This window comes from Neovison vison, chromosome 5 (assembly GCF_020171115.1).
Source record: "Neovison vison isolate M4711 chromosome 5, ASM_NN_V1, whole genome shotgun sequence".
Taxonomy (NCBI): Eukaryota; Metazoa; Chordata; class Mammalia; order Carnivora; family Mustelidae; genus Neogale; species Neogale vison.
Window position 1 is genome coordinate 1,708,955 of NC_058095.1, and position 13,641 is coordinate 1,722,595.

The 13,641-nt window shown below is 67.8% G+C and overlaps 1 protein-coding gene across 2 annotated transcripts in view; it reads left to right on the forward strand.

Annotated features, from left to right (window-relative positions):
• BAHCC1 (BAH domain and coiled-coil containing 1) overlaps positions 1–13,641 on the forward strand; it is a 56,203-nt gene that overhangs the window by 23,764 nt on the left and 18,798 nt on the right. For both annotated transcript variants that reach the window (XM_044247252.1, XM_044247253.1), the window contains exons 3-4: positions 9,273–9,395; positions 11,705–13,432. In XM_044247252.1, the coding sequence (XP_044103187.1) occupies positions 9,273–9,395; positions 11,705–13,432 (1,851 nt within the window). The remainder of the gene's footprint in view (positions 1–9,272; positions 9,396–11,704; positions 13,433–13,641) is intronic.

Here is a 13,641-nt window from a genome sequence, read left to right on the forward strand (position 1 = left end):
GGTGACAAGTGAGGGACAGTTGTTAAAATAATCTGGGCTTTAAGCGCCGCGCGCGCGGAGTGCACATGACGGCCGGGCGATAAGGAGCCGCTCTCCTTCCCTGCGGAGGGGAGGCCGGGCGGCCCGGGCGGGCAGGGTGGGACCCCTGGCCCCTACGCAGCCCGGTGTGGGGGTGTGGGGGTGGCGGGAGGCTTGGCTGGCAGCCGTGGGTGGGCCCCAGGCACTCTGCGCCTCTCCCCCGGGCCCCTCCAGCCCTTCCGCCTTCTGTGTCTGCCAGGCGAGTTCCCAGCCCTGGCGGGAGCATCTGGGAAGGATATCTGTGGGAGGGAGGAGGGGGGCCGAGCGGCGGGGGGGGGGGCGGGGGTCAGGCAGGAGGAGGCCTGCAACAGCCACGGGGAACCACCTCCAAATAACGAAGTAACGGCCATGCTGCACCCGGGTCCAGCTGCAGGTGCACGGGCGCTCCCCGGCTAGCTGACTCGGTTTCCCCTCTGTGCGGGGGGTGGGGGGGGCCGTGGTCCGGTCAGCAGCTCTGCTCCAGGAGGCACGGACCCCCACCCCGTGTTACCCTTGGGGACCTTGTCAGCGTGGAGGGCGGTTTGTGGGCAGCGCCACCTGCCCTGGGGCCCAGGGAGGTGTCCCTGTCCTGCCCCCCGGGGGGGCTGCAGGGAAGGCGGGAGGGAGGCAGCCTGCAAACAGCGCCCTCAACGGCCTCCCGCCACTCACTTCCCCTGAGCCAACGGCTGCCTCTGCATCGTGAGATGAGCTGCGGGCCCCGGGGGCAGCTACCTGGCGGGGGTGGGGCCCCCCAGCCTCTGCCCCAGCCTCTGCAGCGTCCACCCTGCCCTGCGTGCTCCAGAGGTTTCTCTGAGGCAGGGCCAGCCTGAATGGGAAGGGGGTCAAGGCTAGAGCACCCCGAGGGCACTTCTCCCTCTCAGGCTGGCCCTGAGGTCTGTCCGTACCCCCCCTCCCCCGCACAGACACGGCCTGCACCTGCTGGGGCTTCACACGCCGCTTGGTGCCTGCCAGGGCGAGGGGCTCCGTGGGTAAGGCAGGTGGGCAGAGGACAGAGAAGAGGAGGCGGCCTCCAAAGCTGGGGCGTGTGCGGAGCAGCCCGAGGCCGAGGCCTGGGAGAGGGAGAAGGGGAGAGTGCCCCCCACCCCCGACCTGCCGGGTCCTACCTAAGGGAAGCTGCCGTGTGTGAGTGTGTGTGTCCTGGGGACCGTGCAGCCACCTACGCCGGCCAGGCCTGTGCCTCAGTTTACCCCTCACCACCTCCCTTCTCTCCGCCGTCCACGGAGCGGCCCCGCCTCGGGATCTCCTTCCCGCGGGGTTTCCCCTGCCCTCCGCCCTCTGCCTGTCTGCCTGCCGCAGCCTTGCTCCCCGACGGGCCACGTGGTGCCGGCTGCCTCGCCGTGAGCTCGGAGCGTGAAGGCCGGCGGGGGGGGGGGCAGAGCGAGCGGCAGCGCCTGCTGGCCGGCTGCCCTGGCGCAGTGCCCGGCTGCTAGCCTCACTGGGTGCCAGCTGGCTCCCCGCGTGCCGGGGCCTGTTTCTCTGCCGTGTGTGTTCGCAGAGAAGGGGGGTGAGGCGGGCGGGGGGCACGCGACACGGCCGGAGAGCGGGGGCCGCCCGGCATGGTGGGCTGCCTGGGCGGGCGGCTTTGAGGGCTGGCTCTCACCCTCGTCCTGCTTCCTTCCGCCGCCCCCGGGCTGGGCAGGCTGGCAGGCGCCCAGCAGCGCCTGCTCACCGCCCCTCCTTGGCCGGGGGCCGGCCCGGGGCTGGGCTCCTGAAAGGCCAGGAGGCCAGGACCGGGCGGCAGGTGGGGGCCAAGTCAGGGCAGGGGTCCATGGGACCCCACGGCACCCCCAGCTCCAGGCAGGACTGCCCACTTTTCCGTTGGGGAACCCGGCTCGGCATCTGGGGGGCAGCCATCTGAGCAGCGCCCAGGCTTCTGCTTCCCTGGCAGAGCAGCTGGGTGGCGGTCCAGCCCGCAGGCCTCCTGGCCGCCTAGGCTCGCCCAAAGGAAGGGACCTGCCAGAAGCTGGACGTTCCCCTCTGAGGCTTAGGGTGGGAGCGGGCTGCGGAAGTGAGGGCAGGGGTGAGCCAGTGTCCGGCAAGCCTGCCTTGGGTGGGTCAGCGTGGGGGGGGCGGGGGCACAGCACAGCTGGTCCCATTGTCATGGAGCCTGGCCCCTCTCTCCCCACCCCACCCCCAGCTGCGGGCTGGGACCACCCACAGGGCCGTGAAAGGGGATTCTGTTCCTGGGGGCTCAGCTGGGGAGGGGTGGGGCCCCCAGCTGCTGCGCACCACAGGCTACTGCGGTCTCTAGTGCCACCTGGACAGGGAGCTGTGGGAGGACGCAGGCCCTTGTGCCGTCCACGGCAGTGGCCCCCAGGGGGCTCTCTAGCAGAGGGGGCTACTGCTCTCCCCCGGGGCTGGGCCAGCCTCCAGTGGGTGCTCCCTGATGCTCCCCAGCTTCCCCATGCAGACGTTGGGGAGGCTGGAGCATGTCTGTGCGAGGGCAGAAGGGTCGCCCAGCACCCCCCACCTCCATGGGACCTCCGGCCATGCTGCCTCCCAGAGTGTGTGTTCCAGAGCCACGGAGAGGAGCCGTGTGAGGCGGGTCTCTGTCCTGAGCCCCAGCCCCTCTCCCCCCCACCCTGTCCGCTCCTTCTCCCTCTCCTGGCCTCCGTTTCCCTGATGGCCTGGGACTCTGACCCCACAGAGCCACTGATGACCGCCCGTGTCTGTGGTCGCCCTCACCCTGCTTCCCTGACCCCGGCCCCTGCTGGAAGGAAGGGGGTGGCTCGTGGGATGGCTGGCCGCTCTGAGATCTGAGGACAGAGTGTGGGGAAGGGCCCCAGCTACCCGGGTCCCAACGTGGAAATCAGGGAGGCCCGTCTCCTGCGGACCTCGGACCCCCTCCAGAGCGTCCTTGGGGCTGTTGCGTGGCCTTCCCTGACCCTGACGGGGTCCTCCGGCCCTGGCTGCACCCTGCTCTGGTCCTTGTCTCCTGCGGGTCCCAGTCCTCTGCTGCCCGCCCGCCCCAACCCCGCCGTGGGCCCAAGTCTGGCGCTCAGGCAGGCTTCCTCCACGTGGCTCCTAACTTGTGCAGTTGGTTGCTGAGGGCACAGGTGCCCGCCTGACCCCTGGGAGGCTAGTCCAGCCTGCCTTGCGCTGCTCCGGGTCCTGCCGCCACAGGTGGCCCTGAGGGCAGGAGGCCAGGGCCAGTCCCTGGCTCTAGGTCAGGCAGGGAGCCCACGCATGTGCTCAGGATAACGGCATTTTGTGTTGACCCTGGCCCTCGTTTACTTCTCCGAGTGACGCCGTGGCAGGTGGGCGGCTTTTCACCCGTCCTGCAGGGGAGGGAACAGGCCGGGGAAAGTGTGTGGCGGGCTTTGAGTCTAGACAGCCCAACTGAGAGACTGTCCACCCCTCCCCTTTCCTCGGCAGCCCCAGGTCCCCCCAGCCCGGGCTCCCTCCGCCTTCCTCATGTTGGGAATGGACACCCCCTTTCCCAGCTCCTGCGGGGACCCAGGCAGTGTGCATGCCCCGGGCAGCCGTGGGGGGGCAGGGGGTGGTCAGGACCCTGCTGGACCAGCCCCAAGGCCCCTGGCCCTTGCAGGGGTCACCTTCACTGCTCAAGAGTGGGTCCCGAAAGGCTGGGGGAGCCATGGCACCCCTGGGCCTCTGTTGCCCCAGATGCACCCAGCTGACCGGGAGAGCCCTCCTGACCCAGGGTGGTATAGTCTCACACAGCCTGCTGGCCAGCCGGTGCCCGGCAGAGGCCTCCCTGAGCGCTTGCTGTGTCTGTCTGCCGTGTCCCCCGTAGCAGCTGTCCACTGCTGGGCTGGGGCCTTGGCCGCTTCCTGGGCTGACACCTGTAGTGGGAGCACGGGTGAGGACAGGTCTGGGCTGGGGAGAGGTCCCCATGTCACTGCCCGGGCAGACGACCTGTCTGCGGCACAGCTGCAGATGGGGCTGGGTTGGGGTGTCCTCGTGTCCCCCAGGATCCTCTAGGCTTCGTGACTGCCTGTGGCCGAGCCACCCGAACCCTGGGGCTTGGAGCCCTCCAGAGGGCGAGTAGGCCGGCCTGGTGGGCTCCCCGAGCAGCCAGGGTTGTCCTGGGGGATCTCAGTGAAGGTTCTGGGGATCACGCCAGTTTGCCCCCAGCCCTCCCAGGCCCTCAGGCCCCTCCCCTCTCTGAGGGAGCCCTGCATCTGTGTTCGGGGCAGCACGTGCCAGGAGCCCGGGCTGTCCGCAAACTGCCTGGATCCCGGGCAGGCTGCCCGCTGCTTTCGCGCCAGAGCCGCCCAAGGTGCAGGGCCTGGCACCTTCCCCCGGCTCTTAGCACTGCTGTGGGCCTGGGACGAGACCGGCGCTGCCAGGCCCTGCACCTTGGACAGCAGGGGGCACCTGAACCGGGACGTTGACAGATGCTATGAACCCGGAACCACCACGAGCCCACACTTAGGCCTCGACCCCCAGCTGTGGGAGGCCGAGGTGCGGGCACTCCCTGAGGGCCGAGCTTCCAAAGCCCACTCCGTCCTGGAGAAGGGGTCTCCCTCTGGAAGCTCAGCCGGGGTGGCACGTCTCCTGCTCACTGCCCATGCCTCCCCTTCCCAGGACAGAGGTTATTAGTCAATCGTGGCACTCCAGGTGCATGTGGCTGCAACCTCAGAATCCTTTTTTTCTTTAAAGATTTTATTGATTTATTTGACAGATCACAAGCAGCAGAGAGGCAGGCAGAGAGAGAGGGGGAAGCAGGCTCCCCGCCAAGCGGAGAGCCCGATGCGGTACTTGATCCCAGGACCCTGAGCCGCCCAGGTGCCTCTCAGAATCCTTTTTAACCCAGCACTCTGCGGGGTCGCTGTCACTTAGTAGACCTGCACGCCACACCTGGAATCCCCGACATCCTGAGAGAGGCGTCGTGCGGAGCGAGCCAGCGTCCGGTCATGGGGCCGGGACCCCTAGCTGGGCCTGTGTGGCGGGAGCGTCCCCGGGCGGGTGGGATCTGCAGGTGCGAGAGGGACATCCGCTGGGCTCCATCTGGAGGCCCTGACCCTTGCTGAACCCTCGTCCCCCAGTGGTCTGGCCCAGAGGAGACGGGGCCTCTGATTGGCCAGATGGGCATTTGGGTTCCTCAGAGCCGGCCCTCCAGGGTCGGTCGTGCTGTGGGGAGCTGCCTTCGGGGTCTGGCACTGGGACCCTCCTGGTGGCCCGCAGCCACAGCTCGAGGCCTGATAGTTGGTGAGAACGTTCCAGCAGTTGGAGCCTCGGGATGGGGGGGGGCGGTCACCCTCCAGGGAACGGCCCGCTGTTCGTCAGGGTGGCCTGGGGGGTGGGGTGTCTGTGGCAGAAAGGCAGAACCCTGGGGGAGGGAAGGTGGCCGGGGCCCCCAGAAGAGTTTACCGGACTCTGGGCCTGGGCCGGGGAGCAGCTTCGCCCAGAGAGCCCCCGTCCTCTGGTTGCCTGGCCACACGCCCCCACACCCCCAGACCTGGCTTCCCAAGAGATGCGAGAGCAGGGCCTGGGGCCTCCCCGGAGGGTGGTCTCTGGGAGGTCAGGGGCTGGGGGAGTAGTGGGGTGCGGCCCAGGAGCAGGGAGGTGCTGCAGGCTGGTCCGGGTGGCCCCGCTCGGAGAAGACATGGGGGTGCGGCGCCCCCTCCTTCCTCTCTTATTCAGAAGCTTGCAACAGACCTTGGGTCCTCCCAGGTCCCCGCCTCTTCACTGGGAGAGGGTCGGGAGAAGCCCCCCGCCCCGTCGTTCTTGCCCGGGCCCCCTGTAAAGTGTCCCTGCCTTTCTTCCTATCCCCTCTGCGCGTCAGACCCCGCCTTCTGGGCAGCCCCTACATGGGAGGGCTGCCCACTCCCCACCTGTCTCCCCGGCACCCCTGACTTCCCCGGACAGCCAGTAAAGGCCCAGGGGATCCCGGGAGGGGGCTCAGTGTGAGGTCGCTCTGCCCCCCAGCAGCCCAGGGACCTGAAAGGTGCTGCCCCTGCCCAGGGCCTGACTCCGTCTGCTTCATTGCCCCCATCGGGTGAAGGCCTTGGCCCTCTCCCCCGTTGTCCCTTATGTCACAGGACTGGCCGGAGTCTCTTGTGGCTCAGAGCGGCAGGGACAGGATGCAGGGTGTCCTCCACCCTGTGGAGTCGGGAGACGCCCACCGAGGCTCGGGGCTCCTCCTCAGAGCTCATCAAGGCCCTCCGGGGCCTCGAGGGCAGTCGGAGCCCAGGGACAGGTCTGGGGCCTGGTTCCCCCGACCCTGGGCTATTGCTCTACACACATTTGCCCCCTGTCCCTTAAGGTGGTCACAGCAGCCCCGAACCCAAGGGGTACAAGGGGTCCGGGAAGGAGGACCCAAACCACACTATCCCCTGCAGGGGTGTGGACGTGAGGAGCTCTGGTCCTGCGTTTCTGGTGTCCAGCCCCTCCCCCTCCCTGCGCCTCGAGCCTCAAGCCCTGCTGACGACCACAGCCCCCATGTTGTCCCCCGCATAGCCCCTTCAAGGACCCGGCCGTGGGTTCCAGCCACGGCAGCCCTGGCTGGTGCCCCCGCAGAACAGCTGCTGTGTAAAATCGGCTTTTCTTTTCTTCCGGTCAGAGAGGATGGTCGTGTTGGGGGAAAGAAAGGGACCTTTCTGTGTCCGGGCTGGGAGGCCCCCTGCCCCCAATCCCCTGCAGCCCCCTCCCCCGCCCGGGTCCTTGCCCTTCTGCTGTTTCTTCCTTCTCCCCCCACTTCCCCTGTGGGGTGTCCGAGGGGCAGGCTGGGGGTGGGAGGGGGCCCCTGCGCTTGGACGGCCACCAGCCCGGAAGGACAGGTTTGCGCACGGCGGGCACCCACGCAGCGGGTGGGCAGCAAGCCCGGACCTCCCCGGGGGTCACGAAGGGGGGGTCCACGCTCGGGAAACGGGTTCTGGGCAGGAGGAATTTACAGACTTCTGTTTACCAAAACGAGGGCCGTAAAACATTTAACAGCAGCCAATTAAAAGGGGACAGCTGTGGTGGTTGAACCTCTCCCCCTCCCCCGGCCCCCCGCCCCACGGCTCCCGGCCCCAGCCCGCTCACGGCTGTTGTCGGGGCCTCCAGGAGCTGAGTGTGATCTGGGGAGCAGCTGTCCCAGATGCGTCTCTGCAGACAGACCGGGCCCGTTGGCCGGACTCTGCGGACCCGGATCCAGCGGGAGGGGCTGGAAGGGGACGGGCCGGGGTGGCGGCCGGCACCTTTCTGGAGCCCTCGGATGAGCCTGGGGACGTAAGCCTTAAGCAGGGACACCTCTGTCCGGACCGTTCTGGAGCCTGCAGATGGGGCTGGTGTAGTGGGGTGCTTCAGGCTTGTGGGATCTGCCTAGAACATTCCGTGGGGATGGGGAGGAGACTCCACAGCTTCACCTCAGACCCGCTAGGCCAGAGAACCACCCATGGCATCATTAGGGTCTGGAAGGGGCCTGATTCTGGCGGGGGCTCCCGGCGGGGGCTCCCGTTCGATGCTGGCCATGTTCCAGTCCTAGCTCTGCCCCCAACCCATTCTCAGCCTGCCCTGGGGAAGCACGGCTTCCCTGTTAGCCTCGGGCCTGGCGAGGGGCCTCCCGGACCCCTGACGCTCAAGGTGAGCTGCGGACTGCCCCGCATCCCTGCGCAGCTGCAGCGGCCCAACACTGACCTAGAGCCCAGCCCCCCTGGCTCCAACCCTCCACCCCCCTTCCCTCCCGCAGCCCAGCCAGGCCCGCCTCAGGCCATGAGCCAATGTCCCTGCCCGAGGACTAGGGCATGGGGGCCTGGAGGACGGTCCTGTGGTTCTGACCCTGCCCCTTCTGGAAAGGTGGTTCCCTCGGGGTACCCCATGGAGTGCCCAGCCGCCAGCCGGTACCTTACTGGCCACCAGCCGGTACAGGAAATGTTCATTGGGTCCGCAGAGGGGTTGGTTCATAAGTGCAGTTCAGGAAACAGGACGAATGAGAAGGAAGGGACCCCCGTGGCACACTCCGAGGGGTACGGCTGCCCCTCCCCCGCCCCAGCATGTGGCTCCCGGAGTCGGCCACAACAGGCACTCGCTTGGGAACCTGGCCTCGCCTGCCCTCCGGGACGGCTGTCTGCAGGGCCCCGCAGCAGCTCCTCTCTGGGGAAACCCCTGGATGGCGGCTCCCTCTCCGCAGCCAAGGCCACCCAGAAGGGTGGGAAGCTGCTCCAGGAGCCGGTCCCTCCAGGGACAACATCCCGGTGTCCCCGAGAGAAACTCCTGCAGAGCTTTCCATGGAGGAGGTGTTCAGAGCGTGAGACTGCATCCTCCTGCCCCGGCCCAGCAGGTGACCCGGCTTCCCAGTACCTGGCCCCAGCGCCACCCCTCCCTGCTGGCCCAGGCGGGAATCACCAGTGGTGAAGAGCCACGTTCAAGGTGCCTCGAGGCTCTGGGCGTCCAGCAGACACAGCCGGGCGCCGGGGCAGGGGTCCAGGAAGGGCCTCCCAGGCCTTGCTTAACTGCTGTCTGTCTTCATCCCCCTGGGGGCAGCGTGTGTGTACCAGGTGGCTGGAGCTCCCAAGGTCCAAGACAGGCAGGGGTGGGGATGGGGGACAGGGTGTGGCTGGAGTTCCTGTTCGGGGCAGGACAGGGCCAGGCCTAGAGGCCAGTTTAGGCCCTGGGGCCCAGAGAAGGACCTGCCAGGCATGACTCAGAAGTGCCAGGGAGGGTCTCCGGGCTGGGGGCCAGCTCCCTCTGTAGATCTCCGAGCACAGAGGAGGCCCAGGCAGCGGAGACACCACAGGGCCGGCAGCCTCCAGCCAAACGGGCCTCGGCCATACCCTGACCGCGCCAGCCCTAGGGTGTGAACCGCCCAACCCCGGAGCTGCCCGGTAGCTTGGATGGCGCAGGCCAAGGTGGCGTCCAGCCCCAGCTGTCCTGGCTGGGAGTTGAGGCCGTGTCCGGTGTGCATGTCCTCCCAGGGTGCCTCTCCAGGGCCACTTTCCTGCCCGGCCCCAGAGCCCCCACGCCGCCGTGGGCAGCTGGGGAAGGCACCACGGGCCCCTCCTCCACCGTCCACCCTCCTCTCCCAGCCCATCAGCAATTCAATTTGTACCGCACCGGAGGGATGGTGTTGGTCTAGCCAGAGCTAATGTGATGTGCTGATGGGTTGATTTCCCACCGGCAGACGACACACCAAGCCTGGCAGGGCGTCGCCCCTGGGCCGCCCGCTGCTTCTCACCTCCCTGGGGTCAGGGCCGGAGCGGGCCAGGGCCTTGGCCGTGCCTCTGCAGCCAGTCTCCTTCCTTCCCTAGCTCCAGGGTACCCCAGATTTTCGGGGGGTCTGGCATCCACCTTCCTACCCATGAGCCACTTGGATCACCATGGAAACAGCAACGTTCTCTATGGGCAACATCGTTTCTATGGAACCCAAAAAGGCAAGTGCTGGCTTGGGGCCGTGCTAGGGTCTGGGGCGCAGGGCATCCTGGAGGGTGGGGAGGGCACATGCGTGTGAGCTGTCCCACGCACACACACACACACACTGTGCAAAGTCCCGATGTCCAGGACATGAACCCTGTCAAGGAGGCCGAGGGAGGTGTGGCCCCTAGAGAAGGGACAGGTGTGCGGAGCGGCTGCAGGCCTTCGTGGCCTGTCTTGCAGAGTTTTCCTGGGGGGACTGGCCTCTCGTTTGGGTTTTAGAAAGGGCTCTCTGGGCTGGTGCCCAGGAGACAGGCAGGGAGACTGCTGGTTTGGTTACGTTGTTTCTGATGACACGAGACTGAATTGGTGTGTGAGGGTCAGGAGGTCCTCGATGAACCCCCATCCGTGGCCAGACCTTGGGAGGGGTGTAGCTGTGGAGAAGGGGAAGGGGGGAGGCCACCTCCCACACAGAGAGTCTCTCCCAGTAGTATCCAGGTGGTGGCTGGGCACACATGGTGGGGGTCGGTGCCAGGGGAGCCCCCCGGGTGAGGATAGACGCACCTCGGGGGAGCCCCAGGAGCCCCGAAACTGGGGCTCTCGTGGAGGCCAAGGAGGCACCCCCCAAGCCCACGGCATGGTAGACAGGACGCCGGGCAGGGTTTCAGGAGGTAGTGGTCAGGTCAGAGTGTGCCAGAGCGGATCTCCGGCAAGGAAGGGGACCTTAGCGAGACGACCCCAGTGTGGCAGATTTGGGAGCGAGGCTTCGGCCATCCCCCATGTCCTCCTACCCCCGCCCCAGCCCTTTCTCCCGAAGAGCCTCCTGTTCTAGGACACTGGTGTGTCTTGCTGCCTTGGGTCTGGCAGGGTGGCCAAGGTCCGGAAAGCCGCGGCCTTGACCCCGCCCTGGACTGGCTGGTGGGGATTGACACAGATGAGACCCTGCCTGCAGTGGGCAGGGCCGGGAAAGCCCCCCGCCCCATCCCCAGGGGATGGTCAGCCCCCCACAAGCCCTGGGCTTGGTCCCCCAGACTCCCACATGTGCAGCTGTTTTGACAGCGTCTGTAGGGGCTGAACCAGAGCCCAGAAACTCCCCTCCAGCCGTGGGTCGCCGGCATCCCGAGCGCTGGTGGCCTCTTGGCGTTCAGCGTTGTGGCAGCGTCCCATCCAAACATTTGGGTTTCGGAAATCAAGCTAATTAGGGTTCACCCAGGCTACCCTCTTCCCCCTTGTTTTAATTAGCAGGAAGTTGACAAGGAACTTCTGTGACTGAGGACAGTTTTACAAGTTCCAAATGTTTCTTTGTTTCCCTCGTCTGCCCCCTCTGGGCTCCAGGCCCTCTTCTCTCTGCCACCCCAGCTGGCTGCAGGGGGGTGGCCCCCCAGCTCCCCGGAGACAGGAGCCCAGCCCTCACTCTGGGAGCAGTGGGTGTCCCCAGGGCTGGCCAGGGACCCCCAGGGATGGTATGGCCGGCTTGGCCCAGGGCCCAGGCTGGACAGCAAGCCGTAGCCCAGCAAGGGGGCCGGCGCTCCTAGAGGGACCTTGAGCTGCAGGGCTGTCGAAAGCCGATAGCAGGCTAGAAGTAGCCACAGCCGGCCGGGGCCACTTCCTCGTCTGAGCTGTCACTAGAACCCCAGCCAGAGGTGCCCACGGTGACCACCGTGCAGAGGAGCCAGGGGCCCATCATCAGACAAGGCCTCACTTCGTCCTGGGGGGTCGTAGCTCTCACGGGGGCCTGGTCAGAGCCCAGCGCTCGGCGGTCATCCGTGTGCGGCCCCCAGGCCGCAGGCTCTCTCCTGCCGTGCGCGCCGTCCACGTAGCCCACCCACGGCTGCGGGTCAGCGCCCTGCCCGGTGTTAAGGCTCCAGTGGCTGTGAAGACTGGCCCGGTTCTCACTCTGCTGGCGTTGCCTGGGAAGCGGGGGTACCTGGTCTTCGCACCCTGCCTCTTGCTCCTGCCTTTCCCCCACTTATGCTCCTCGGGACCGGGTGGGGGAGCCGAACCCTTCCCCGTTCCTGTCTCCGGGGGGCTGCACGCCCGTCAGAACCTTCAGGGGAAGCACAGCTTCGGTTTGGGGTGATGCCCAAGTCTAGGTGGGGGTCGCGTGCATGAGTGGGCTCCGTGCTCTGATGTGTGCACTCACGCGAGGCGAGCGTGGGGAACTGCACGTGTTTTCACGGCATAAGCTCTTTGCAACAGCCGCCGCGGGTCGCTACCGGCTGCTGGCGGGGAGAGGCTCCTAGAGCCTATGTTTGGGAGCGGGGGGTGGTCTGACCTCTCCTGCCCCTGGCCCAGCCCTCCCAGTGACTTCGGTTCTCTTGGCATGCAGATAACTTCTACCTGCCCCCCCAGCCCACCCTCCTGCCTGCCAACCACAGCTTCCCCGGTGTGGCCCGGGCCGCCCCCGGTCACCCCATTGGCTCCTGCAGCCGTGACCGGGGCGAGGCTGGCCCCCTACAGAAGGGGGCCAAGGAGTTCGACCGCTTCCTGCTGGGCAGAGAGAAGGCCGGCAAGGCCGCGGAGGGCAAGGAGCGGCCGGCGGCCGAGGAGGACGGCAGCAAGGAGCGGCACAAGCTGGTGCTGCCTGTGCCCGCGGACGGCCATTGCAAGGAGGGAGGCGTCGCGCCCCGCGGAGCCTGTGAGGGCCGCCCCAAGCACCTCGCCTCCTGCCTCCTCAACACCAAGGTGCTCAACGGCGAGATGGGCAAGGCCGCACTGGCCAGCTGTGCGGGTGGCATGCTGGTGCGGCCTGGCGTGGCGGGGGCGGCCCCCGGGCGCTGCGCCAAGGAGGCGGCGGGCCCTGCAGAGCCCGGGCCGGCCTTCAGCGAGTGCCTGGAGAGGCGACAGATGCTGCACCACGCCGTGGCCTACACGGTGCCGTCCGGTCTGCCCGCTGGGCCGCCCCCGCCCCTCAGCACAGCCGCTGGCTCCTTCCCTTGCCTGCAGCTGCACGCGGGCCCTGACGGGCTCTGCCCGCTGCAGGACAAAGTCCCCCGAGACCTGAAGGCCAGCGCGCCCACCTTCGTGCCTTCCGTGGGACACCTGGCTGAGAAGAGCCGCCCCTTCCAGGCCGCCGAGGCCTGTGCTGTGGCAGGTGAGGGCAAAGATAGGCACCTCGATGGCGCCTTGGGCCCTGAGCACGCTGTGCCCTACGGGGTCTCCTACACCCAGCTGAAGGCCGAAGGCAAGGGCGAACGGCGGCCTGGGGGCTTCGAGGCTGCGCCCAACCCCCGGCTCAAGGGCCTGGAGTATTTCAACAGCACAGGCCCCGAGACGCCTTTCCCCACGATCCCCAAACGTGGTCTGGACAAGAGTGGCTACTTCGAGCTGCCCGCCCACTCGCAGGACTGTGCCCGGCCAGGTCACCCAGACCCGCTGGGGGGGAAGGTCCCCCAGGCCTGCTGCACTTTAGAAAAGACCTCCGCAGGCCCCCCTGGGGCCCAGAAGGTGGCCCGGATCCGGCATCAGCAGCACCTGGTGACCCCCGAGGGGGAGCCGGGGGGCGTCAGCGGGGCTGAAGCCAAGCGCAAGTCCCTGGCACTGTCCTCTCTGGGCTACGGCGGGCCCCACCTGCCCCCGTGGAGCATCCAGTCGGGCCAGGGCGCCGCCATGGCCGTGGGCGAGGAGCGTAAGGGCGGTGCCTACCTGGACCCCTTCAGTGGCGGCCTCCAGCAGGCCGGCCTCCTGCCCCAGGACCTGTCCGCGCCACCCGACGAGGTCTCGGCCATGCAGAGCCTGCTCAAGTACAGCAGCCAAGCGTTGGTCGCCGGCCGGAAGGCGCCCTTCGTGGGCCTGGGCAGTCTGAAGGCCAGCTGTGCCCAGCAGGAGATGAAGTTCCCAGCCCCCAAAGGCCCCGCCCAGGCCCCCAGCGAGGCCGACAGGCCCGACTGTGCCCGGAGCCGGGAGCATGACACCGCGCACAGCGACGCAGAAGTGAGGCAGCCGCCCGTGGGCATCGCGGTGGCCCTGTCCCGGCAGAAGGACACGGTGAGCCGGCCGGAGACGGCCTACGGCGCCAACACCGGGCGGCAGGGCCGGGCAGCCCCTGCCTTCAAAGGTAGGACCCTTGGTGGGCAGGGAGGTGGGGAGTGGGGCTCCCCGGCCCTCATGTGCCCGTCTGAAGCTTAGCTGGGATGGGCCCTGGGCTCTCCTGCTGTCCCCTCCCCACGTCGGCGGTCCCCTCCCTTGCAGGGCTGGCCGGCCCGCCCCCATCCCTCGGGGCCATGGACTCCCTGCACCAGCCTTCGGCAGAGCCCATCCCTCTCT